Source organism: Vitis vinifera, chromosome 3 (assembly GCF_030704535.1).
Source record: "Vitis vinifera cultivar Pinot Noir 40024 chromosome 3, ASM3070453v1".
Classification (NCBI taxonomy): domain Eukaryota; kingdom Viridiplantae; phylum Streptophyta; class Magnoliopsida; order Vitales; family Vitaceae; genus Vitis; species Vitis vinifera.
In genome coordinates, this window is record NC_081807.1 from 6,098,884 (window position 1) to 6,126,039 (window position 27,156).

Genomic DNA, 27,156 nt, shown 5'->3' on the forward strand with positions numbered 1-27,156 from the left:
TCTTGTAGGCATGCAAGTAAAATATGTTGACATTGTGGATGCCTTGATGACTTAGACATGATTGGTGCACTAGTAGCTTGCATACTTTGATCCACACTTTGCTCTTTGAGATGGATTTGAACACTTGCTCCATATTCATTAGAGGGTCAATCTCATAGTACTTGCTCATCAAGAATAATATCACCACTGAAAATAACCTTCTTGGTTTGTAGATCGTATAATTTATGGCTTTTTGTCACTTTGCTATAACCAATAAAAATGCACATTTCACCTTTGTCATCAAGGCTTCCTATGACTCCAAGCTTCTTATGGAGTCATTTCATAAACAATTTTAATGACGCACCTATTCAATTGATAAGCTATACAAGAAATTGCTTCGACCCAAAATATTTTAAGTAACTGTTTTAAGTGCATCATATCCATAATTATTTTATTTTTTTCTCTCAACAATTTTGTTTCGTTGCAAAGTGTATCTTGTACTTAATTGATGCTCAATACCACATTTTTTCAAAAAAATCATAATTCTCCAAATTTTTATGGTATGTCAAATTTATTTTTCCAAATAAGCTTTAAAAATCTGAAAATTTTCACATGCAACTTCCTTTTGCTTTAAAAAATAGACTCAAGTCTTCCGACTAAAATCATTAATAAAAGTTATAAAAGATTTCCATTCGAGGGATCCCCTACTAAACATAAATTCAAATTAATCAACTCAAAAGGTTTTCTAGCTCTTCATGATTTTTCGTAGGAAAAGAATCTCTATTTTTCTTCCCTAAAACACATGTTTTACAAACCTCAATTGAAAAATTAATAAAAGGCAACCCAAAACCATCTTCCCAGAGCAATTAATTTTAAACTTTCAAAATTTAAATATCCAAATTGTAACTATCATAACGAATTTTTATCATTAATTATAGAACTAAAGTAAGGTAAATATTCACAATTATATTTTACAAAAATAAATGATTTTATATCATATTTATCTTTGCTATTAGTCATTTATGATCATCATTAATGGTACTAACGCCCTTATAGATATGCATATCCTAGTCTTTTTTAAAAAAATTGCCCCCATATTTAATAGATTTTGATGAAACATATAACATGGAAATAAAATTTTGAGATTCATTTATCAATTTAATGGAAACTTTATCTCTATCTTTAATTGGTATTATTATGTTATTCCTAAATTTTACCTTGGAAAACATCTTTTTCCTACAACACATAATTATTACATGTATAAAAAAATCATGCATTTTCGTTTTCATCTTTTCTAGTATTACAAGGTAATAATAAGGTCTCCGAATTAATATTGGATATGAATTTTTATTTTTTTTTGTTGAATTATTACTTTTTCCTTTTAGCGTAATTTAAAATTTTCTTTTCCTTTATTTTGTCAATTATGATATTTTTTACTTGATTTAAAATTATGTGGAAATTTTTTTTTTCTTGTAAGGCTTGCGTAGCTTTATAATGCTTCTACCGCCCCCATCCAAAACCTTTTATGTAATCATTGTTCATGAGTTTTCAAGGGACCATCAATTCATCGATTCACCAGTTAATAATAATAATAATAATGGGTGACAAAACTAGGGAAAACATACAAGTGCCATGAGACGACACCGTTTTATCCAGGAGAGGAATAACAAAAGTAGGTAATTGAACATCGAATACCCAATGGTTCTCTTACCTTATTTCACGCTACATCAAAATTATACTTGATACATTTCCAAACACCCTATGATCATGAGGACGTTGACCGTTCTCTTTCAAATTTTCTTTGACTTGCAAACCAGCTCCAGACTCATCCTCCTGACCTCGTCCACAAACTCCTGAAGATTCCGATCGGAGGAGCCGCCCTCTGCAACTGCCTCCTCCGCCGCCTTCTTCCACTTCATGGTGTTTTCCTTCAGCTCCGCCGCCTTTTCACCGGTTGTGGCCTCAATCAGACACTTCTCCACTTCGTCCCGGGTGATGAGCTTGTTTTCCGCCTCACCTCTGCACATTCTCACCCCAACTTTGAACACGTCGACCAGGTACTTGGCGTCGGTGACTTGGTCTCCCCACTGTGGGAACGCCACCACCGGCATGCCGGAGCTGAGAGCCTCCATGGACGAGTTCCAACCGCAGTGGGTCACGAAACAGGCGACTGAGGGGTGGGCTAAGACTTGCTCTTGCGGGCTCCACTGGACCACCTTGCCTTTGTCGCCGGCCTTTTCCAAGAACCCTTCTGGGAGAACTAGGAGTTCCAGGCCGGCGTCTTTGTGCGGCGGTTTCATCACCCATAAGAATTGCACGCCGGAGTTTAAGAGCCCATAAGCGATCTCGTCGACTTGCTCTTGTTTCAAGTACACGACGCTTCCAAAAGAGATGTAGACGACGGAGGAGGGAGGCTTGGAGTCGAGCCACTCGATGCAGTCGTCGGCCTTCATGAAGTCGCCACGGACAGCGGCGTTTGGCACTTTGGGGTTCTTGTATAGAGGGCCTACAGGTTTGATTGGGCAGATCTTGGACATGTATTCAATGACTTCGGGTTCCAGCTCTTGGAATGTATCCATCAATATACAGAAGGGCTTGTCCAGGTTCTTGTACTGCCCTAAGATGGCTCTCCTCAGGAATGGATATGGAGTAGTCGGGTACAAGAAGCTGGCGATTTCATCATACTTCAAAAGAGGCATACATGGAAGTTGAACATCGATTTCGGGCTCAGCTTCACTGGGGAAAGGGACTAAGCCATGGTAGTAGTGGTAATAAGTAGACAAGCAAGCGCAAGATTGAACCCAAAGCATGGCACTGGGAAGTCCAAGATCAGCTGCAACATCAGAGACCCATGGAATAAATGGATTGTTGATGAGGCACGAAACTGGACGATCTTGTTCAGCGTTTTTCTTGATCATTTCAGGAATAATCTTCTTGCCCACGAGCTCCAGCTGTGGCAAGTACAAGTCGAGGTCTTGGCGCTTGGGCTCGTTCTCGTCCCACCCATCTTCAAAAAACTCGAACCTGATCATACCATCTCCGACCGGCGTTGGTTGGTCAGTGATGTTACTGGCTTTCCTCATCTGCTTCCCAATGCTTTCTGGGGTCGTGAAAGTCACAAGCAAGCCCTTTGAAGCCAGACGCTTCCCCAACCTAAGCAAAGGGTTAACATGCCCTTGTCCAGGGAAGGAGACCAAAAATACATGGACTAGCTTTGATTCAGACCCCATTCTTCTTCAACTTCCACAGCTTACTATCACAGGGAGAAATGAATATTCAATAAAGAGAGGAAAGAGAATTATAATAGAGAAATCGATTGGATATGGAATGGATGGAAGATAAATGTGGGAAGACTGCTATTATATACCCTTGGAGAAATGCTGATCAATTCAAAGTTTCAATGCGTGGGAAACGACTGTTAGGTAGCTACCTCGGATATGCTGAAGGTTTGGTTTAGCAAAATGCAGAGCAGAAAGAGTGGAGATAACACAGGAGTAGTAGTTGATATGACACAATCTTCAATTCAAGAGTCAAATTCACCATAATAACAATCGTCTTGATTGACATCTAGACCATAATTAATAAGGAATTCTGAAATCTTCACAGGTAAAATCTCTACCAATCCTTGGGTCAGGTTCACTCTTTTTTATCAACTTTCCTTACATGCATTTTTTAACTGAATAAAGGAGCTTTAAAGTATACATTTAAAACAAAAATAAAAACGATTTTCATTATAATTTTATTTTTTTTAGTATTTTTTAAACCCAAGCATACAAATGGTTAAGGCACTCTTTGGTGTTCTGCTCAAGAATTAATCTTCAGATAAGCATAAACATACTTTCTATATTTTTATTCTTGTCCTCCCTTTAAGTACGAATTGTGACGATGAATTACAAAAAGTGTGAGCTGTTCTTTTTAACTTTAAGTTGGTGGGTGACAAAGGTCTTATCTCTTATTACCTAACTAATATTCAAAATCCCGGGGCTGGACGTTGGGTTAAAGAAAATACAGTTGGAGCAGGGGAAATGGAAATTGTTATGATACATGCAATAGTTGTTCAAATTGGGCATGAGTTCATGTCAAAATAGAATTCGCCAACTAGAAACGTCAAAATAACCTGAACGGGAAGTATGTAGAACTAAATATGTAAGAAAATCTATAGAAGTTGGTCTACGCTTGAGGCTGACTATGCGGCTGTCACCTAACTTTATTCCATGTTCAAGGACTAGAGTATTTGTTATGTCTTTACGAGTTTCCAGGAAAAGTAAGAGGAAAAACAAAAAGAAAATCATGAGAGACAAGTAGGGATAACTGTTCTTACAATTGTTGCTTTTAGAAGAAAAGGAGAAAAAATTTCTTTTCCTTATCTTGATCTAATTTTTTGGTATGGATATCTAATTCTTCTACTTATTAAACCATTAAATGGGGGTTGACTCAGTGATGAAATTGTAGCTGTGGTTGGTTATATAATAAAGTTTCAATCAGCTTTATCATTAATTATTTTTTGGGTTTAATACATTTTACCCTTTTAACCTATCCCGTATTTTGCACATTGTCCCTTTAGGTTTAAAATTGAACACATTGCATCCCAAACTTCTTAAATTGCAACACTCTGTATTTTTCATTGAACGGTTTAGTTTAAGTGGATGGAAATCTCACGTGTTGTACATGTGATGGACTAATGAAGGGTAAATTTGTAAATTCCCAAACCAAAAAATCCCCAAGCAACTCTCCCTCCCTCAGTCTTCATCTTCATTTTCATCAAACCCTAACCTTGTTTGGAGTGCAATTTTCAGCATTTTCCCTTTCTCTTAAGTGTTAGCAGTTTCAGCATCTTGTCTTCGTTTTCTTACCATCTTCTCCTCCTTCTTACTCCAATCTCCAAACCCTAATCATACATTGTTTTCTTAAGCATTGTAGATCTTCTACCTCTGAAAAAGGAGCTAAGAGAGCTTGGAGTTTTGAATTTTGAGGGTCTACAAATGGGCATTTCTTGATGTGATTATTAGAATGACTTTTTTTTTTTGGTTTTTGGTTTCTAGGTTGATTTTGAAGGGTACCCATGTAGGTGAAATTGTTTTTGTGTGTGTAATGCTCGATGAATGGTGGGATTTGGGTGGTTTGACTTTACATGTTCTTGTTGTTTGGTTGTTGAGAAAGTGGGGAAAAAGAAGGGAGATTGGAATTTTGAGTTGTTATGAGTTTTCTCTGATCTAATTTTTAAAAGGAAATTGAAATCTCTACTCAACTATGTTAACTAATTGTAGTGAGGTCAATGAATATTACAATTTAAGAACTTTGATTCATTTTGTTTTTACATTTTCTCAACAACCAAATGGGGTTAGGGGTGCAATATGTTACAGACTAAGATGGTGTTTGTTTTTTTACTTAATTTTAAATAGAACCTTAATACTTAATAGTGTTAAATATTAGGTTGTTTGTTTTTATAGTATTTTATTTCTATTAAGTATTAAAAAGTAAAAAAAATCAATATGTTATTTTTTCTATTTAGAAAAAGCTAAATATTTTAGTTTTTTTTATTTAGTAAAAAGTTTATAATAAGTCATGAAAAAGTAGAAAAACAAACAACCTAAATTCTAAAACTAAATTACTTTCAATAAAAAGCTAAAAAAACAAATACCATCTAAAACAAAGACGAAGACTAAGGGAGTGAGCAACTTTTTGGATTTAGGAATTTATAAATCTACCCTTCATTAGTTAGTTACGTGGACAACACGTAACATTTCCATCCACTTAAACTAACACCATCTAACGAAAAAGATAAAGTGTTGCAATTTAAAAAGTTTGGGGTGCAATGTGTTCGATTTTAAACCTAAAAGGGCAATGTACAAAACACGGGATAGTTGAGGGGTAAAGTGTATTAAACCTTTTTTTTTTTTTTTGTTAATTTATGCGACTCTACCAATCAATTTACAGTGATTTTTTCCCCAAGAGCTAGCGAACCAATCAAATCAAAGTCTCTTATGTTTTCTAAATTAATACTAAAGGTTAGACCGGGCATTGAAGAGCAAAAATACAAAAACTTCAAGATACACGGATGCGGCACTGCCCTCTTGTAAATTGCATTCTGGCAGCTAATTTTTCAGGCAAGTACACCCATTTTCCTACTTGTGGGTCAAGGTGGCCATATAAAATTGGGAAGTAGCCACATATAGATTGGAATATAAGGTGCTTTCTTTTCAAAACAAAGGCTTGACCAAGTGTAGGGGTGGGGATGTAAGTTTCAGTACAAAATTTAGGTTCCCTGTATGATTGAATTCTTCTGCAGTGCATGAGTCAAAGTTAAATGATAAGTTATAACTTCTTCAAATTTTCAGGGTATTGGAATATGGCAATGGGCCAAATTGGAATCAAGTTAATTAGTGGTTTTCATTTTATTTTTTAATTTATGATAGCAGCACAGTCAACAAACTTTCCAAGCATCTTGGTCGTATGGAGAGATTCGGTGGACATGCAGTTGGGCACCATAAAATATCTGAAGTAATACTGTTTAGGTTTATAATTCTATAAATTAATACATAGTCTTGCATCATATTCCACTTAATTATTAATGATTCATAGCTAGTACTGTAATAATAATAATAATAATAATAATAATAATAATAATAATAATAATAATAATAATAATAATAATAATAATAATAATATAACAAAACTCTCACATTGAGAGTAAACCACTATGAATCTCATGTGTTCTTATGCTTTGATTTTTTTTCGTATTTGTTTATTGTTGCTTTAGAAAAATTAGGATTAAGGTGTTTTAATTCTAACAACCGATATCAAAGCTTTTGGCTTAGATTAAGAGATTAGTGAAGATAGTTCAGCACATGGAATTGGGAAGTTGAATGGTATAGATTTTGCTTTCTAGAGAATGTGTTTTATAATCAATTGTCATTTGTTGAAATTGATTTTGATGATGAGGTTTATGTTCTAATTCTTTTGACATCTCTACCAAACAATTGGGAACCCATAAGGGTAGTTGTTAGTAACTTTGTACGCAATGTCAAGTTGAATTTTAATAATGTCAAGGTTCGTAGAATTGATTTAAGTAAAGCATCAGCATCGAGTTTTGCCTTAAATATCGAGAGTAGGGTTATGGGGAATGATAAAAATTCTAATCGGAATAAAGGTAAATCAAAGTTGAGGAATAGAAGAAGTATTCTAGATTTGGGTAGAATGTAGAGTGTTAGAACTATGGGAAAATAGGTTATATAAAGAAGCACTATAAAGCACTAAAAAAGAAGAAATAAAACAAAGGTGATGTTGCAAATGCAGTCACTGACGAGATACATGATACCTTATTTATGTCAATTGATAGTCCTATTTATTCTTGGGTTTTTTATTTATGGGCATCTTTTCACACAATTGCACACCAAGAAACTACGGAGAACTATGTTTCTAAGATATATGGGAAGGTGTATCTAGCAAATGGTGAACCACTAGATATTGTGGATGTTGGAGGCATTCATTTGAAGATGTCAAACGATTTTGTGTGGAAAATTCATAAGGTGAGACATGAACCGAAATCGATATGTAATCTTAATTTGGTAGGGCAACTTGATGATGAAGGACATAATGTGACCTTCACCAATAGTGTGTGGAATGTTACGAAAGGTGTTATGGTTGTTATGTGAGAAAACAAAACTAGAACACTATACATGACATGCAGTTGTAGAGATATGGTTTTTGTTGTTGAAAGTAATGTTAATTCAGATTTGTGGCATTGTAAACTTAGGCACATGAGTGAAAAATGAATGAAAGTACTCGTATCAAATGGTAAATTGTTAGGGTTGAAATCTACCGAGCACAAATTGTGTGAGTGCTATCTTTTTAAAAAAAAAGAAAAAAAAAAAGAAAATGATAAGCTTCTTTAAAGTTGGTGGGAAGTTGAAAGAAGAAAAATCGAAGTTGGTTCATATGGATGTATGAGGGTCTTTGAATGTAGCCTCTCTTAAAGGATCCAACTATATTATATAATACTCATTGATGACTTAACTAGGAAGGCATGAGTTTATTTTCTAAAGAATAAATATGACATATTTGATGCCTTTAAAAAATGGAAGGTTATGGTTGAGAATGAGACAAACTTAAAGGCGAAATGTTTGAAATCTTATAATAGGGGGAAATACATTGATGATGATCATTTCAAGTGGTATTGCATTGAGAACGTGATCAAAATGACAAAAACTATTCCTGGAAAACCTTAACAAAATGGTATGATTGAAATGATGAACAAGACCTTAAATGAGCATATAAGGAGTATGAGGATTCACATAGGACTGCCTAAGATGTTTTGGGCAGATGCAGTTAACATTGCAACTTACCTAATCAATAAAGGTCTTTCAGTTCCTTTGGATTGTAGAACATTTAAAGAGGTTTAAAACATCCAAAAGGTAAATCTTTCTTTTTTGAAAGTGTTTGGTTGTCTTTCTTATGTTCACATTAATGTTGTTGCCAGAAGTAAACTTAATCTGAAATCTAAGAAATGTTTTTTTATTGGTTATAGTGGCACCAAGTTTGGCTATCATTTATGGGATGACTAAAATCAAAAGATCATCAAAAGTAAGGACGTAATCTTCAATGAGCAAGTGTTTTATAAAAATAGGTCAAACAAAGTTTTAGATAATTCAAATTTTGAAGTGAGGATGCCTGAAGTAGTTCACTTGAAAGATTTTTTGATGGAAGATTTACAAGTGAATGTTTATGAAGTTTAAGAAACCACACCCCCAAAAGATCAAGAGAATATGACCTCAAAAGTGAATCAGCATACTCCTGTGATTGAACCTAAAAAATCTTCCAAAACTATCAAGCCACCACAAAGATATTCCTCTTCACTTAACTACATTTTGCTCACTAATAAAGGTGAACCAAAAAGTTGTGAAGAAGCAGTACAAGTTGACGAATCAATCAAGTGGGAGTTAGTCATGAAAGATGAAATGGATTCATTAGTGTCCAATCAAACATGGCAGTTGGCAAGGCTACCAAAAAGGAAAAAGGCTTTGCAAAATAAATGGGTATACCAAATAAATGACGAATGATGGTAGTAAGAGGTACAAAATAAGACTTGTAGTAAAAGACTTTCAATAGAAGAAAGACATTGATTACACATAGATTTTCTCCCCAGTGGTCAAACTGACCACTATTAGAATGGTACTTGGGTTAATGGCAAAAAAAAATCTTCACTTACAGCATATGGATGTAAAAACGATATTTCTTCATGGTGATTTGAAGAAAAAAATTTATATGAATCAACTGCATAGGTTTCAAGTTCAGGGAAAAGAGAAAACGGTGTAAGCTACAAAAGAGTTCATATGGCTTGAAACAAACTCTAAGACAATGGTATAACTAGTTGGACAACTTCATGAGCAGTAATGGTTTTTTTGGATGTTAAGCAGATCCTTGTTGCTATGTCAAGAGGTTTGACAACTCCTACATTATTTTACTGCTATATGTTTACAATATGTTCATTCTCACTCCCATTCCCATAAAACAAAAATGACCTAAAAGGAATGAATGTGATACCAAAGATGAAATTAAAATATATATACACATATAATTAATGGATAAATGAACCACTCCACCAAATCATTCTATAATGATGAAAGGTTGATTTCACTCACCTCCCCTTAGGACTTACTAAATACAATTGGCTCCATGGGTTTGAAATTTTATCAAATATTTTAATTTTTTTAATAAAAATGAGGTGAATAAAAATAAGAAATGATAAATGATAAAAAAAAAAAAAGGATTTAATAAAATTTCAAACCAATCAGGGTTATTCTACATAAATAAATGAAATTAACCCTAATAAAGAAATAGAAGTTCTTCTTCCCATGAATATTTATTTTAAAATGGTAATAGAAATAGGAACAAAATAAACTAAAATTTGCATGAACATACATGAATAAGTCATATGTACTTGTTTCAAGTGATTTGAAACATAACTAACATGGGAAAATTTTTTACTTGTCCATATTTTTCCTCCATTACCCCACATTGATCTCTATCTAATCTAATTATTGAAATGAATTAGCAACATATGTGTAAGTGGCAACTTATTTATATTAATTAATTTTTTTACTTACTAACAATTAAGTTTATTTATTCATTTACTTATTCAGTACTTCATTAATTATCTAAGTTAATCATCTATTGATTTTTTAGTACCAACAAATTTGAATACTATTACATATGGTAGCATTGTTCTATTTAATCTTACAACACAAACTTCTTACCTAAAATTCCTCCGATATAAGCTAATATATTATACCAAAATTACCTTCAAAATATAAATAAGGGCTAGAAATTTATTAGAGAACTAAACTTTTAATTTCAAAATTTTTCAATTTTTTATATTTTTTTAATAATTAATAATTAATAGCCTAACAAAGAGAGCTAATCCTCAAAGTTGCAAAAATATAAATCATATTACTATACCTAAAAAAATGCACATCAAATTAAAATATACATATGCTATGTAAAAATGTCTGCATATAGTTATAGTTGCTGACATAACACACTATATAAGAAATTAGCAAAAAATATGATTTAATTTTGATGTTTGACAAATATTGTTGGGTACAAAAATGCTACTCTTAAGCTCGAGGAAAGGTCATTTAAATAATGATGGTCGAATATCACAAAATGATTAGTTAACTATTATTGGATACCAATCGGTTTTTAGATAAGATGGTGAAAGCTTGTTCTTTTGTTATTATAACTTTTTTCTCGGTTGTTATATTGTGAAATAAGACAATTCAAAAACTTAAGAGTCAATGTAATAGCAAATATAATGTCTTTATTATTGAATTATAAGTATGAAATAATGATCTTTAAGATTTTATAATAATAATGATAAGAAAAATAATATATAAAAAATGTGTTGTAAATTGTTTGGTGGTATCTTCCTAATAAATTAAGGTTACTTTATTTTCTCTATTATTATTATTATTATAAAACATAAATTTTAAAATTTTAAAAGATAAAATAAAGAAAATATAGAATAGAGGTAAACATAAAAATAAAAATCTTTTATGTCATTTTTTGGACTTACTAAAAAAGATGTAAGGCAGGCTCGGGGGTTAAAAAAAAACATAAATAGAAAATTTCACATTATTTTATTCTATTTCATTTTTTTTTCTCATGCAACCATTATCACAATTTATTTTTCATGATTTTTTTTTATAAATTTTATTTGATATCTATGAAATAAATTTCCTAGGTGCATGATTCTCTTTGCTTTTAATTTTAAAATTTTAAAATTTTTTACTTTTGAAATTTATTTAAATAAAACCTTATAAAAATTAATTTACAATAGAACTATTTTATCAAATTATGTATTATTCAACTATTGATAAAATTTTATTTATAGATCAAAAACAAGGTTACCATTGACTATTTTACTACTATTATAATGCTTACCCTTCAAGAAAAATTCCTAACTCCACCTGTTTCTTTATTTAAAAAAAAAATGGTATTTCTATTTAAACACTTTTGTGAATAAGATGAAGACACTTGTAGCAATGCTTCTCGGAGCTAAAAATGTGCCCCAAGAGGGCACAAATAGATGAATTATTTCAGGAGGGTAAAAAAGAAAGAGACAATTGTATATAGTGTAGTGGAAAGCAATCTTTACATTTAGCCATAAGGTCAAGGGTTTAAAAACCCTATTGCAATTTTGATTTTTGAGGGAGGCATGTGCCCTTCGTAGTCCTTAACTAGCTCCGTCAATGCTTATCACTAAATATTCATACTCGTGACATGGTATAGAAAGTAGCCTAATGTATCAAAACAAATCATCTTGTTATCAATTTAGACCACAATTCACCAACATTAAAAGTGATTCTTATACAAGGATTGAGCCTACCACCTTCTATTGGGATGAAAGTGGACAAAATATTTAAACTAGCACTAAATCTAGCTTGAAAGCCAGTAACTATAAGCAATATGACCTAATTATCCACATTTGCGAAGAACACGAGCTATTTCCCACATTCCCATGCACCCCTAACATGATCACTAATCATGGTTAGTTTTCCATGAAGATGATTAGGTTGATGTCACGCATGCCAATTGTGAGATAGTGTTCATATAGTTTCGAGACGCTAAACCAATAACCTATTTTGTTTTGAAGATTATTGTTTCAAACAACAAATCAAAACTTATATTATATTAGAAATACTTGTATTTGGTAGTCAAACTATTCGACTATTGTTATAGACGTATCATAATTGTTAATAGACCTAAATCATATCAATTTAAGCTTTCAAGAAAGTTGCTAAATTTATATCTATTTAAGAAAAAAATTGGTAGTTTGATCTTAATAGCCTTCTTACAAAAGAGCTACTTCTTGTGCTTGGGCCTTCACATCAAACCCTAGAATTAAGTAACAAAATGAAATTAAGGTACACTTTGTTATGATGAATTCACAATATTCCAAAAAACACCAGGATTTTTATACCATTTCTTTGTGTAAAATTAAATAGGTAATAGCAACTAGCAGCAATAAATAAATAAATAAACTCATGCAATGGAAAAAGAAATCAGACACTAGAATTTTTACGTGGAAAACTCCCCAATGTGAAAGGAAAAACCACGGGACCTAGTTTAGTTCAAACTTCCACTATCAACAATAATGGGTTACACCTGTCTTCTCTAGAATAATCTCTAGAGGATACCAAATGCATCAAGAGCACATATAGCCTTGGATTATATAATCTCTCTTGGCAAAAATAAAGAAAATTGGAGAAATAATACCCAAAAAACATGTTACTGTTCATGGGCAGTAACACCAGTTCTTGAGTTCAAAATCCGATCTCCACCATTCAGATTATAGCTACTTGAGTTTCGAACCTCTCTTCCAAATTTCAACTCAATCAAACCACATATGAAGTAGGATCAACTCTTTGATGAAATCTAGACAGTGAGATGTGTTTTTCTTTTCTTTCTTCTCTTCTCTCCGTTTTTTTATTTATTTATTTATTGTAATTGACTTGGGCCCCAATAATATGGGGCTCACTCTCTCACATACGAGGAAGCCCAATAAATCTTCCCATCTCGACTATGTGAGGGGCTCTACCAAGCCCACTTGCTTTCTACAGAATTGTAGTTTCTCTGTATGTATTGGTTTTGTCATCATATTTGATCGATTCTCATCAGTATGGATTTTCTTAAGGCAAAACAATTTCTTCTCTAGTGCATCATGAATCCAATGATATCTCATATCAATATGCTTGGATTTAGAGTGAAAAGTTGGATTCTTTCTGAGATGAATAGCACTCTGACTATCACAGTAGAGTAGATACCTTTCTTGCTGTAGACCTAATTCTTGTAGGAACTTCTTCATCCACAGTAACTCTTTGCTAGCTTTAGTGATAGCAATATACTCAGCCTTTGTGGTCGACAAAGCAACACATTTCTGCAACATTGATTGCCATGACACTGTTCCCCCTGAAAAAGTGATCAAATAACCAGAAGTAAACTTTCTGGAATCAACATCCCCAACCATATCTGTATCTGTACATCCTACAAGCACAGGTTTTTCAATCCCAAAACATAAAAATGTCTTAGAAGTACCCCTTAGATACCTGAGAATCCATTTCACTGCAGCTCAGTGTTCTTTGCCAAGATTAGAAAGGAACCTGCTACAACTCCAACAACATGAGCAATATCAGGCCTCGTGCATATCATGACATACATCAAGCTACCCACGGCTGATGCATAGGGCATCTTTCGCATTTCTTCTTTTTCTTTCTCACTTGAAAGACTATGTTTGGAACTTAGCTTTAGATGACTTCCAAGTGGAGAACTCACTGGTTTTGTCTTGCCTATGTTGAACTTGTCTAAAACCTTCTTAATATAGCTTTCTTGAGATAGCCACAATTTTCCATTCGTCATATCTCAAAAAATCTTTATACCAAGAATTTGACTTGCAGGCCCCCCCAAGTCCTTCATTTCAAATGATTTGCTCAATTCCTTTTTCAGTTTATCAATTTTACCAGTATCATGACCAACAATCAACATGTCATCCACATATAGCAAGAGAATAATAAATTCTCCATCAGAGAATTTCTTCACAAACACACAATAGTCAGAAGCAGTTTTATCATACCCATGCTCAACCATGAAGGAATCAAACTTCTTGTACTACTGTCTCGGTGTCTGCTTGAGACCATACAAGTTCTTCTTTAGTCGACACACTAAGTGTTTCTTGCCTTTGATTGTAAACCCTTCTGGTTGTTCCATATATATTTTCTCATCTAAGTCACCATGGAGGAAAACAATCTTCACATCAAGCTATTCAATCTCTAGATTCATACTAGAAGTCAAGCCTAACACAACTCGGATCGAAGACATCTTAACCACGGGTGAGAAAATCTCTTTAAAGTCAATGTCTTTCTTTTGACTAAAACCTTTCACAACCAATCTTGCATTATACCTTGGTTGTGATCTATTTGGTTCAGGCTTTCTTTTCAGTACCCATTTATTCTTTAATGTTCTCTTACCCTTAGGCAACTCCATCAATTCATAAGTGTTGTTCTTATGCAAAGACTTCATCTCTTCATGCATAGCTCTCAACCATTTTTTTTCTCATCATGCAGCAGAACCTCTTGATAACTTTTTGGCTCTCTCCCATCAGAAAGCAACAAATACTCATTACTAGTATACCTTCTGAAAGGTTGACACTCTCTAGTAGATCTTCTTAACTGTGTTTCAGTAGGCAACTCTGAAGTAGCTTGTTATTGCTGTTGTTCTAGGCCATCATTCTCAACTATAGGATTTTCTTCTACATCATCAACTGCAGACTCATAATTTATGTAAACTATATCAGCCTATTCTTCTTACATAACTTTCCTGTGTTTGTTATGTCCCATAGAGTTAGGAGCGACTGGACCCAAATCAGCATGTTCTTCACTAAAAGGCTTTTGGCTTCTTAACCTGATCCAAGTCTTCAATGATTTGATCTTCAAAGAAAACAACATCTTTGTTTCTTATAATCTTTTTGGTAGTTGGATCTCATAACCTGTACCCAAACTCTTCATTTGAATAACCCAAGAAGATACACTGTTTAGTCTTACTGTCAAGCTTGGACCACTCGTCTCTAAGAACATGAACAAATGCACTACAGCCAAACACTCTCAAGTGCTCAAAAGAAGCAAATTTTTCTGTCCAAATCCTCTCTGGAATATCACCCTCTAAAGGATATGATGGAGACAGATTAATCAAATCAACGGTTGTCCTCATGGCCTTACCTCAAAAAGACTTAGGCAATTTTGCATGAGAGAGCATACACCTGATTCTATTACATATGGTTCTATTCATTCTCTCAACTACACCATTTTGTTGCGGGGTCTTAGGAATCGTCTTCTCAAGCCCGATGTCATGACTTTTGCAGTATTGCTCAAATGGCCCCCTATATTCACCATCATTGTCTGCTCTGACAAATTTTAACTGTTTGTCAATTTGTCTCTCAACCTTCACATGAAAATCTTTGAATGCATCAAGTACCTAGTCTTTGGATTTCAAAGCATATGTTAACACATTTCTTGAATGATCATCAATAAAATTCACATAATAAAGTGCACCACCAAGAGTATTACTTTGCATAGTACAAACATCAGTGTGAACTAAATCAAGAATATCAGGTTTTCTATGTGAAGGAAATCTACGAAATGCAACTCTACTTTGCTTTCTAGATAGACAATGTGTACAATGTAATAGTGACGTACCTTTAACTGGTAGAAGCTTCTTTCTAGCAAGAACCTGAAGTCCTTTTTCACTCATGTGACCAAACCTCTTATGTCATAGCTCAATAACGGCTTCATTCTCAACAATGTTCACATCTCCCTTGACTAGTCTCGTTTCTGTCTTGTAGAGGGTGTTGTTTTTCTTCCCCCTAGCTAACAAGAGAACCCTTAGTAAGCTTCCACTTACCCTCTCCAAGGTAACTATGGTAGCCCTCATCATCAAGCTTCCTAACAGGGATCAAACTAAAACGTATTTCAGGAACATGTCTAACATCTTTTAGAATCAATTTGCACCCAATGCTAGTTTCTAGCTTTACATCTCTCATGCCAACAATTTCACATTTTGCTTCATTACCCATCCTAACCCAACCAAAACTGTCATTGGTGTAGGAAGAGAAGAAATCTCTACGTGCAGTGATATGAAACGATGTTGTTGTATCATCCACCCAAGTGGAATCTTGTCATGCAAGGTTTACACACACATCATCATAGACAATGATCGTATCACCATCAAATGCAACTACTGCAATGTCTTTGTCCTCTTTTTGTTCTTCACATTTTCCTTTAAACTGTTTTCTTCTGAATTTTATGCACTCTCTCTTAATGTGCCTTGGCTTGTCATAATAAAAACATTTTATCTCTTTTCGGGACTTTGACTTTCCCCTTAACTTGTCACGGTTATAATCACTAAAAGGTTTTCTGCTTTTACTTTTCCTCCGCCTCTCTATAATAAGTGTTTTGGTATTAGAGGAAATATCTAACTCTTTTCTTCTTGCCTCTTTATTAAACATATTGTCTTTTACCATGTTGACAGTTATTACACCATTTGGGGCTGAATTACTCAAGGATACCACCAAAGTTTTCCAACTGTCTGGTAAGGAACTCAACAAAAGTAAAGCATGTACCTCATCATCTAGCTCAAGCTTCATGGTAGAGAACTCATTCAACAATCCCTGAAAATTACTGAGATGCTCTGCAACACTATTACCATCCTTGTACTTTAAATTCACAAGTCTTCTTATCATAAAGGCTTTGTTCTATGCAGTTTTTCTCTCATAAAGACTCTAATTTCTGTCAAAGGCTATATGCAGCAACTTCCTTAGCTACATGATGGAAGACACTCTAATCAACCCACTGCCTAATCTGTCCAATGGTTTTCCTATTTAATTTCTTCCACTCATCCTTAGTTGTAGTAACTGGCTTATAACCTCTGCATTCAATGGGCTCAAACAACTCTTTGCAATATAGAATATCCTCCATCCTAGTCTTCCAAATTGAATAATTGAAAGTTGTGAGTTTAATCATTCCACTGCCAGCCTCCTCCATTTAATTCACACAAGAGATCCCATTGCTAATCAACTTGTCTCTGATACCACTTGTTAGGTGAATTTACAATATTCCAACAAACACCAGATTTTTTCTACCATTGCTTTGTGTAAAATTAAATAGGTAATAGTAATTAGTAACAATAAATAAATAAACTCATGCAACGGAAAAATAAATCAAACACTAGAATTTTACATGAAAAATCCCCTAATGCGAAGGGAAAAACCACGGGACCTAATCCAATTCAAACTTCCACTATCAACAATAATGGGTTACAACACTTGTCTTCTCTAGAATAATCTCTAGAGGCTACCAAATACATCAAGAGCACATATAACCTTGGATTATATAATCTCTCTTGACAAAAACAAAGAAAATTGGAGAAATAGTACCCAAAAACACGTCGTTACTGTTCATAGGTAGTAACACTAGTTCCTGAGCTCAAAATCTGATCTCCACCGTTCAGATTGTAGCTACTCTAGTTTCGAACCTCTCCTCCAAATTTCAACTCAATCAGACCACGAATGAAGCAAGATCGACTCTTAGATGAAATCTAGGCAGTGAGATGTGTTTTTATTTTCTCTCTTCTCTTCTCTTCTCTCCATTTTTATTTTTTTATTTTTTTTATTGCAACTGATTTGGGCCCAAGAATATGGGCCCACTCCCTCGTATGTAGCCCAACAGACTCACAAAAGCTTCTACTAGTAAGTACTAACCACTTCAAGACCTTGCTCAGTTGCATATATGTAAATCTCCTGTCGCACTGAAGCCCCATGCGCCAGCATATTTGCATATATCCATGAGTATGTTAATTGGATTCTAGATTTTAGATAGTGAAATCACTAAAAATAAAAATTTTATGTTCCATGCTTTCATAATTTCATGCTTTTTAGGTTATATTTGGTTCTCGAAAATTTAAAATTTTAAAGAAATAAAATAAAGAAGAAAAATGAAAGAAAAAAAATTAAAAAGTTAAAATCTAAAGTTAATAAACAAATTTTCATGTTATTTCAAATTTATTTTATTTATTTAATTCTTTTATATAAAAATTAAATATTAAAAAAAATATATAATTTTTTAATTAATTTTAATTATATTTAATTTTCTTATATTTATTTTATAGTAAAATCAAATATGAAAAAAAAAATCATTTTTTTAATATTTTATGGTATGAAAAAATTTATTAAGTTTAAATTGCTTTTATTTTATTTTTTTATTTTATACCTCACTTGAAACTTTTCAAAATTGTTTAAAATAAATTTAGTAACAACTTAATTATGAAAAATAAAATAAAATAAAACTAATATTTAAATAAATAAAAGTTAGTACAGAAGTCTAGAAGGAACCTTCATTTGATAAAGATAAAAAAAAAAATCAAAAGTATAGTGACTTTTTGGTTGATTATATTCCAGCATGCCCTCGTGAGTGAGGTCAACCAGTCAACCCAAAGAAACATGTGCTCTGCTTTGGAAAACAAACCTTTTTAACTTTTGTTAGTTATGGCTGTAGATTCCCCAATCCTCATCCTGTATTGTTTCTTCACCACGTGTATATCGTGCTGTTCTTTTTTGCGCCACGTGTACCCTCATCATTTGTTCTCTCCTTCAGCGTTATCCTTGACTTTTGAGCTAAAAATTAAAATATCCTTTTATTATTAAATATATATCACTTTTTGCCAACGAAATATCGGTTAAATTTTAACTTTCTCTCTCTCTCTCTCTCTCTCTCTCTCTTCTTTTTTTTTTTAATTAAGAAAAGGTTTTGAAATATTAACTATCAGCCTCACCCAATTTTTATTTTTTTTTTCAATTTTTAATATGCTTTAAATTTTCCTCACTCATAAGTATGCAATATTTTAATAAAATTAAAATTCAAGCGTTGAATATTTCATCAAATAGGTTTAATAATTATAAATATGCGTCAGATAATGTTTTTTTTGTGGAGGTGTTTTTATTTTGATTAATTTTAGAAAAATTTATCCAATAAATATTTTTTCATGAAATATTGTAAATATTTTTTTAATTTTTTAAATCTCACTATTTTTTTTTTAAGTATAGTTTTAAGTTAAAACTATTTTTTTAAGTAACATTTATAAGGATGATAAAGTTTGACACGAATTCATAAATACAACATAAATTCAATATGCTTTTTACAAATTTGGTTTAAATTTATATCGATTTACATAACCTGTTTAATAAATATGTGATTTTTTTATCAACCTATATAACACGAATTTAACCCAAAATGACTCATCTAATAATTTTACTATTAATTTTATTATATTTTTAAATTATTTAACTTATATTTAACTCATTTTAAATTTGTTTTTAAATAAATAAGTCAATTAAATTATAAATATATTTTATTGAAACATTCATCTATATAAAACCTAATTTAACTTAATTATTATTTTTAGGTTTATATTATTTACATGATTATTATTCATATCGGATTTGATTGAGTTATATAATAAAATACCTAAATTTGTATACAATACGAACACGATCGCTAACATAAATTACCTCTCCTAAACATTTCCAAATATACTTTAAATCACATTATTCCAATTGTTTATCTTATTAAACATGTTTACTCCTATAAAAACTATTTTTATTACTTTTTAATACCTCAATTATAAAATATATTAAATTAATTTAAATCACTAAATATTAACTATTAAATTTTATCGAAATATATCCAAACAACAGTCGTACACGTATCATTTCTGGTTTTTATTGCGTGGCACCTTTGCCACCTTAAAGGACAATTCATGTCTCGGGTGGCTACAATTTCTCATAAGGGTAACGAATCCAAGGACATGTGACCAACATTGGAAAAGAAAGCTTTAATATTTTTTTATATACATCGTATAAACCAAACATCTTCCATTGTTCTTCACCACGTGTTAATCGTTTTTTATTATTCCTGACTACGTAGCCCCTTCCACACCATGCAAGGATCCGAAATGTTTTATTATTTCCTTCATATTTTTGCAATAGAAAAAACTAAAATTAATCACCAATATATATTTTTATTTTCAGAAAAAAAAATGCATATAATAGCAACTTAACATCCCAAAAATTTGTAAATTATTTTTATATACTACTTTAAATTAAATTTATTTATTTAAAATTTTAAATTTATATAAAAATTAAATAATTTAAAAATATATAAATATTTTTATTAATTTTAATTTATATTTTCTATATTATAATCAAATATGAGAAACTCGTTATTTTTGTTAACATTTTTAGTGAGATATTAATTTGATGCTATAATATGAATAGGTTCCTTCCTAAACTTATATATAAAATACCTTTTATTTAAATTAAAAAATGAAATTTCAATTGTTAATAAAGGTTTTTCTTCAAAAATGAAGTTTTAGTTAATAATTATAATTTTAAATTAAAAAATGAAATTTTAATTAACAATAATTGATATTTCAACCTTTTTTTTTAAAGACATTTTTTAATAACATGACATTATTAAACAATAATTTCTTTTTATCTTATATTAAAAAAAAAAAGAGCCTAAGTTAAAAAAGGCATGACTTGACACTTTCTCGTGAGCTACTTACCATGACTTCATGATTAAACAATAATTTTGTTTTTACCTTATATTAAAAAAAAAAGACATATTTAATATTTTAAAATACATTATTTATTTATTTATTTACTAAAAAATCATGAAATTTATTTCATAGCACTCTTCACACGCTTATTATGGTTTAAGGTAAATTTAAAGAATTTTTTAATCTAATGGATGGTGTATAATGACAAAAGAATTGAAAAAAAAAAAACATTGCACTTTTATTTAAATTTTCAAAATATAAAGTAATAAAAATCAAAATTAAAAAAATTAGAATCACCTGGAAGGTGCACTGCTCTGGGAAAGAAGAATCTTGACAGGAGATTACTCTCTTTCCAATTCCCTTACACAAAGTGACAAAGGTTTCAATCCTTCAAGAATATGTATTAAATGTTGGGTCGGTTAAATTGCAGAATAGGTGAGACCCACTCATAAATTAAATAAAACCTCTATAAAATAATATTTTTAAAATAAAAAATTATTATATTATCAGAGTTATTGATTTAGCAATAGATAAATAATTTATTAATAAATAAAAAGCTTTTTTTTGCCACATTAATTGAATCAAAAAAATTCTAAAAAATATATATATAGCATAAAAAATTAATGTGGTAAAAGATAAAAAGATTTCAAATATGTGATCATTTTGAGGAGTGAATTGAGGAAAATAATAATTATAAAAAATTACTCAATACTTTATTGTTAAGTTTTTTTGTTATTATTATTAATTTATATTTCCTTAAATTCTTAAAGATTTTTTAAAATATTATTATTTTATACATTAAATAAGATTATTAATTTAATACACTGATATGACTTAAGACTATAAAATTTTATTAATAAAACAAAATTATTAATTTATCAGGTATTTATTTATAGGTTTTACAATATGTAATAAATTCTTTATAGTTATACTGAATATAAATTTTGAGACATAATATTTATTACTATAAAACCTATATCAATGAATTTTTAAAATTACATTTATTATTACACATTTTTATAAGTGATAAAACCAATCAAAACATCTTTAAAAACTTAATAACATAGATCAAATGCAAAAATAAAGGAATAATAGAAACGTACCTCCTATCATTAATGATTTGAGAATCAAAAAATAAAATTTGATATTCAAATGGGTTGAGATACTTCTAAACCTTTAAAATGATGGTGTATATGTGTCTGAATAAAGATTGAAGGCTTAGAGACCTAATCACGAAAAGTCTATTTATATTCAATCTGCTCATCATATGATCAATGTCATAATTCATGGTTGTTAATGGGGATCAAAAATAAAAAACTAAATCAACAAAAATTTTAGAATTGATGGAAAATTATGGGCTAGATTCTTGGATCCATTTAGGAAAATCTAACTATTCTATCTTTTTTCTAATTCATTTTAAAAAAATTAACATTTTTAATTGTATAAAAAGGTAAAAATAAGTGCTATAGGAGCTCTTGTCCCACCTTAATTTTTTAGTATATAAATAGTATTTGTAAAACTAAATAAAAAAAGAAAAATATTATTTATAAATAGAATTTTATATGTATTTTAAAAGCAATTTTGATTAAAATGTTTTTAGTTTTTAATGGTATTGTTTTTATTTGTCTAAGTGAAAATAATTGCTTCGACATTGTTGAATACAAAAATAAATTTTGAAATAATCATTTATTAAAGAAGAGGATGAGTGTCGTACCTCAATAACTTTACTTTAGTTTGTATTATTAAATTTAACGGTCTAAAACTTCATTCAATCTAATTGCTCTAGTATTTTAAAATAAATAATAACGGCTCTAACTGCTTAATGACTTTCACAACAAAGTCACCTACCATCCCTAAAGCCTAAACTTGGAAGTTAGTAATCCCATCATCCAAAACAAATAAATAACTAATATCAAGGATAGTTTAAGATTACACTAATTATTTTATAAAAATAATTAAATATGTTCAAATAATTGGATAAAGATTTTAAAATAATTTTAGGATATAATCAAAACTATTCAAAGTTGGAAATGATAACGGTTTGTTCAAATACGTTAAAATAAATTCAAAATTATTAAACGTTGAAAATAATAACGGTTTTTCAGATAAGTTAGAATAAAATCAAAACTGTTGAAAAACTATTACAAAGTTGAACATAATAATAGTTAGTTCTATCTACTTCCAACTGTCAACGGCCTATTAGCCCTTTTAAGTCATCAACGACTATTATTTCAACCAGAAGAAATTTTTTTTAAAAAAAAACCCTAATTTTTTTTATAAAAAATAAAATAAAATACATGCAAGATTTAAAGTATTTTTTTTTATAAAATCCAACTAGCAATGATCTTATTTTTTTTTTAAATTAAATAATTTCATCTTTTTTCTAATTTAATATTTTTTAAAGCCACCAATCCAATAAGACCTATTCACTTTCTTTTAAGTCACCAACCCCTTGTCATTTCCACAATTCCTTAAAAAATAAAAATAAAACCATAATTTATTTTTTGACCTTTTTTTTGTAATTTTGATAAAATAATTTAAAAAAAAATATTTTATAAAATTTTAAAATTTGTATTTTAAATTATTTTAGTAAAGGAAAATAAAAAATAAAATAAAATGAAATGAAAATCACCTGGAAGGTCCACCGCCTGACCGAGCGTGTGAAGGGCCCACCCACAAGCCGTTAAGGAAGGAAGAATCTTGACAGGAGCCTACTCACTTATCGTATACAAAAGTGTGTAGAGTTGCAACCCTTGAAGAAGAGGGCATTAAATGCTGGGTCTGCAAAATTGCAAAATAGGTAATGCAATTCAAGTATTGTATGGAAAACAATTTAAACCCATTCTAAATATGAATTTTATGTTATGCTATTTATGACCATAATATCTGTCTCAATGAATTTATATAATTTAAAATTACATTTATTAGTAAAAAAATTATCTTTTGGGTAACCCATTTGATGGGTTTATCTTTTATGATCACATAATAGGAAAAACCAAGTGTTCTAGATTTTCATATGATAAAAGATTATTGGGAAAGACTTATTGCTTTCTTATCTGATGGTTATCTGTTTGTTGACCAGTGGGCGTCGGTGTTGATTTAGCGTTACAGTTAATGGGATTCCGTTTTGTCAGTTCAAAATTAGGGACTGAATGGGTGACCGCCATGTGTAAAAGGGCGGTTGGGGTGGAGTCCCTGTGGCAGAGTTTACAGCCAGGACTGACAGAGTGGCAGCGGTGATCCACTCTACTCCCTCTCTACTCTGTTTGTCGTTTTGTCCAGCTCGGCATTTTCGTGCCAAACGTTCTAAGAATTAAGAATGGGAACTTAAATCCAAATCACTCACCTAATGCCTTCCAGCCTGTTAGTCAAAATTTTTCTAACACACTCAATTTCTCGATATTTTCAAACGTATCCTGGAATTTGAAATTTATTTTCACATTTGTAAATAAAAACAATTTATGTATTTTTGTTCACTTTTGGAATGATTTAAAATTTAAAAATAATTCTCCGATTTGCTGTCAAGCAAACAGGCCTTTGAAGGCGTTGAAACAAGAATAGGAGAGACTTCACTCTCCCGAGAGCTTTCGATTTGGCGAGATTTTGATGGGATTCTGTGATATCTGAGTGCCTACGTGGCGACGCGTGTGGGCGGTACAGCTGTAATTGTGCAACTGGTTACCTAGAGGTAGCGGTAACCATAACGCCCTTTACCCGTTTTGGTTAACCGGCTGTATTGGTTACACTAACCTACCCTTTATAAACCCCTCTTGCTAATCCCTAGTCGTCTCGCAAAAGAGGCTCTTCTCTCACCGCCTCTCCCTCGCCCTCTCTTTCTGTGGGTTGTTTTCTTCTGGTTGTTGTTGTAAATTTCTGATTTTTAAGGGTTTTTTTTTCTTAAATTTATTTCCCTAGGGTTAGGGTTTGGAACCTGATTCAACAATGGAGGCTTTGCAGAACGAAGCGGATCGGGTCAAGGGTCCATGGAGTCCCCAAGAAGACCAAGCTTTGCAGTGTCTCGTGAAGCGTTACGGTGCTAGGAACTGGTCTCTGATAAGCCGGTCGATACCGGGTAGGTCCGGCAAGTCGTGTAGGCTCCGATGGTGTAACCAGCTGTCGCCTCAGGTGGAGCACCGACCATTCACGCCGGAGGAGGACCGGAGAATCATTGAAGCCCACGCAAAGTACGGAAATAAGTGGGCGACGATCGCGAGGATGCTCAATGGCCGTACAGACAACGCGATCAAGAACCACTGGAACTCGACTTTGAAGAGGAAGTTCGCGGCGGAGATCGAACAAGTGCCGGCGCCTGTGTCGGTTGATAACGAAGGATCGCGGCCTGAGAAGAGGCAATCGAGCGGTGGCGGCCCCTCGATGCCAGCAACGGGGCTTTGCTTAAGCCCTGGCAGTCCTACTGGATCTGATGTTAGCGACACTGGCTTTCCCGTAGTTTCTTCTCCAAATCTGTATCGACCTGTGGCAAGAACTGGAGCGGTCCAAGTGCCTCCTCAGCAGTTTGAGCCATCCTCGAAGAAAGACGATCCTCCAACGGCGCTCACCCTCTCCCTCCCTGGAACTGAGACCTACGAGAACGAGTACGAGTCTCCACCTCTCGACTCTGCTCCTCGCCACAACAAGCTGGCGTCTCCAGAGAAGCAACCGGCTCTGACCTTCGCCATGCCGGAGAACCCTGAGCCGATGACCTTTGGTTCGGACTTTTTCCTTATGATACAAGACATGATCAAAACTGAAGTGAAGAACTACATGTCAGGACTTGAAATCAACGAGATATGCTCGCAGAGTGAGGGAAATATCAGAAATGCTGCTATTAATCGCATTGGCATGGGCGATTGAGATGAGCAGTAGTAGAGTTGTTTGGGAAGCGAGAAAAAAAAAGAAGAAACAAACTTTCGTTGTTCTTTTGTTAGGTGCTTTTGTTTCCGAGGAAAGTCGTTTTGGCCGTGTACAGGAAAATAGCGGAAATATGTAGAGAGAGGTGGGTACAATTAGAAGTTAATGGGTGAGAGAGTATTCTAGAGAATCGGAGGGGAATAACCAAAAACAAATGAAATGGAACTTGTTAAAGAAAGTTATCTATTAACTAGAACCGCCTTTTTCCTTCTATTTAAACAATTGTTCACACAGTTGATTACAACTTATAAGACAATCCTTCTCTCATTTATTTTCCCCAATTTTTGACTTCCTCTCCCCCCCTCTCTCTCTACTCGTGCTGATTTTCTAGTGTTAAAAGAAAACGTCGTCGTTTTCATTTTTTAAATTTATTGCTTGGAGGCCAAACGAAGCGTACTGAGGGTACGAATTTGGTACGGCGTCGTTTTGCTATGCGGTATATTGTTGACTTGGATAGTCAAGGTGGTTAGAGGCGTGCGTGGAACAAAAACGGTTACGCGGTTGAGTGGATTAACCGAATAATTCCCTGTGTGTGTTGTCTTGTCACATTTTTTATCGTGTTACTATTATATTACATAATCAAACTAACTCTCGAAGTCCACTTTGGTCACTGAACAACACCAAACTATGTCCTATTCGCGATGAAAAATGAATTACATAAAAAAACAAAAATAAAAAATAAATAAAAACTCTGCCTTTTTACTTTTGCACCATTGTCTTTTTTTAATAAATTTAGAATAAATAAAATAGATTAAAAAAAAAGAAAAAGAAATTGTTTAGAAGAAACAAAAACAAACAAATTTAAAACGGATAATATCAATTGATTATGTATAATTTAAGACTGTTATGTAAAATCTTATCTATATCTAAACACCCGTTATGTGACCGTTATTTCTAGTCTTATCCATGTTTTATAAACTGTTATGATCGTTATGATTTTTTAGTTAAAACCGTTAAGTTTTAAAATTTTTATCTAATGTCAAGTTCTTTTATTTAGAAAAAATCCTTATTTTTATGTATGATTATAATTTTCCTCGTTGTAAAAAAAAATAAAAAATCACTTGAATGTATTATCTAATTGTAAAAACATATATCCAATAATTTAAAATTTCTAAATTCTATGCTAAAAGAATGAATTTTAAATACAAATAAAAAATTTTAGAAAATCTATCTTATCATTTTTTTTCTTCTTATGCTAGTTTACTTATTGTTCCTTCGATGAATTAAATTTATATTTTTTAATTTTCATTTATTTATGTGAAATTTTTTAATATATTTTTTAAATAAATTAAAAGTATTTAATTTTGTGTTTGATGTTTTATTAAAAAATATTTTTTTGGGTGATTGGTTTCTCATCTATTTTAGAAGAAATAAAATAGATTAAAGAAAAAAGAAAAAGAAATTATTTGGAAGAAGCGAAAACAATGAGCTTTTTTAATAAATTTGGAAGAAATAAAATAGATTAAAAAAAGAAAAAGAAATTGTTTGAAAGAAGCGAAAACAAATTTAAAACCGATAATGTTAGTTGATTATGTATAATTTAAGACCGTTATGTAAAATCTTATCTATATCTAAACACCTGTTATGTGACCATTATTTCTA

The 27,156-nt window shown here is 31.8% G+C and overlaps 2 protein-coding genes across 2 annotated transcripts; one reads left to right on the forward strand and one right to left on the reverse strand.

The window, feature by feature from the left end:
- Positions 1–1,542: 1,542 nt before the first annotated feature.
- LOC100245274 (cinnamate beta-D-glucosyltransferase-like) lies at positions 1,543–3,487 on the reverse strand. Its single transcript, XM_002285343.4, has one exon. It carries the CDS (start codon positions 3,207–3,209, stop codon positions 1,770–1,772), a length of 1,440 nt encoding a protein of 479 aa, XP_002285379.1. The 5' UTR covers positions 3,210–3,487; the 3' UTR covers positions 1,543–1,769.
- A 20,920-nt stretch (positions 3,488–24,407) lies between these two features.
- Positions 24,408–25,821, forward strand: LOC100267575 (transcription factor MYB44). Its single transcript, XM_002285353.5, has one exon. The coding sequence runs from the start codon at positions 24,586–24,588 to the stop codon at positions 25,495–25,497; it is 912 nt and encodes a 303-aa protein (XP_002285389.1). The 5' UTR covers positions 24,408–24,585; the 3' UTR covers positions 25,498–25,821.
- The last annotated feature ends 1,335 nt before the right edge of the window (positions 25,822–27,156 follow it).

Coding starts and splice junctions, on each gene's coding strand:
- LOC100245274 (XM_002285343.4), bottom strand. CDS start 3,209: ATGGGGTCTGAATCAAAGCTAGTCCATGTATTTTTGGTCTCCTTCCCT.
- LOC100267575 (XM_002285353.5), top strand. CDS start 24,586: ATGGAGGCTTTGCAGAACGAAGCGGATCGGGTCAAGGGTCCATGGAGT.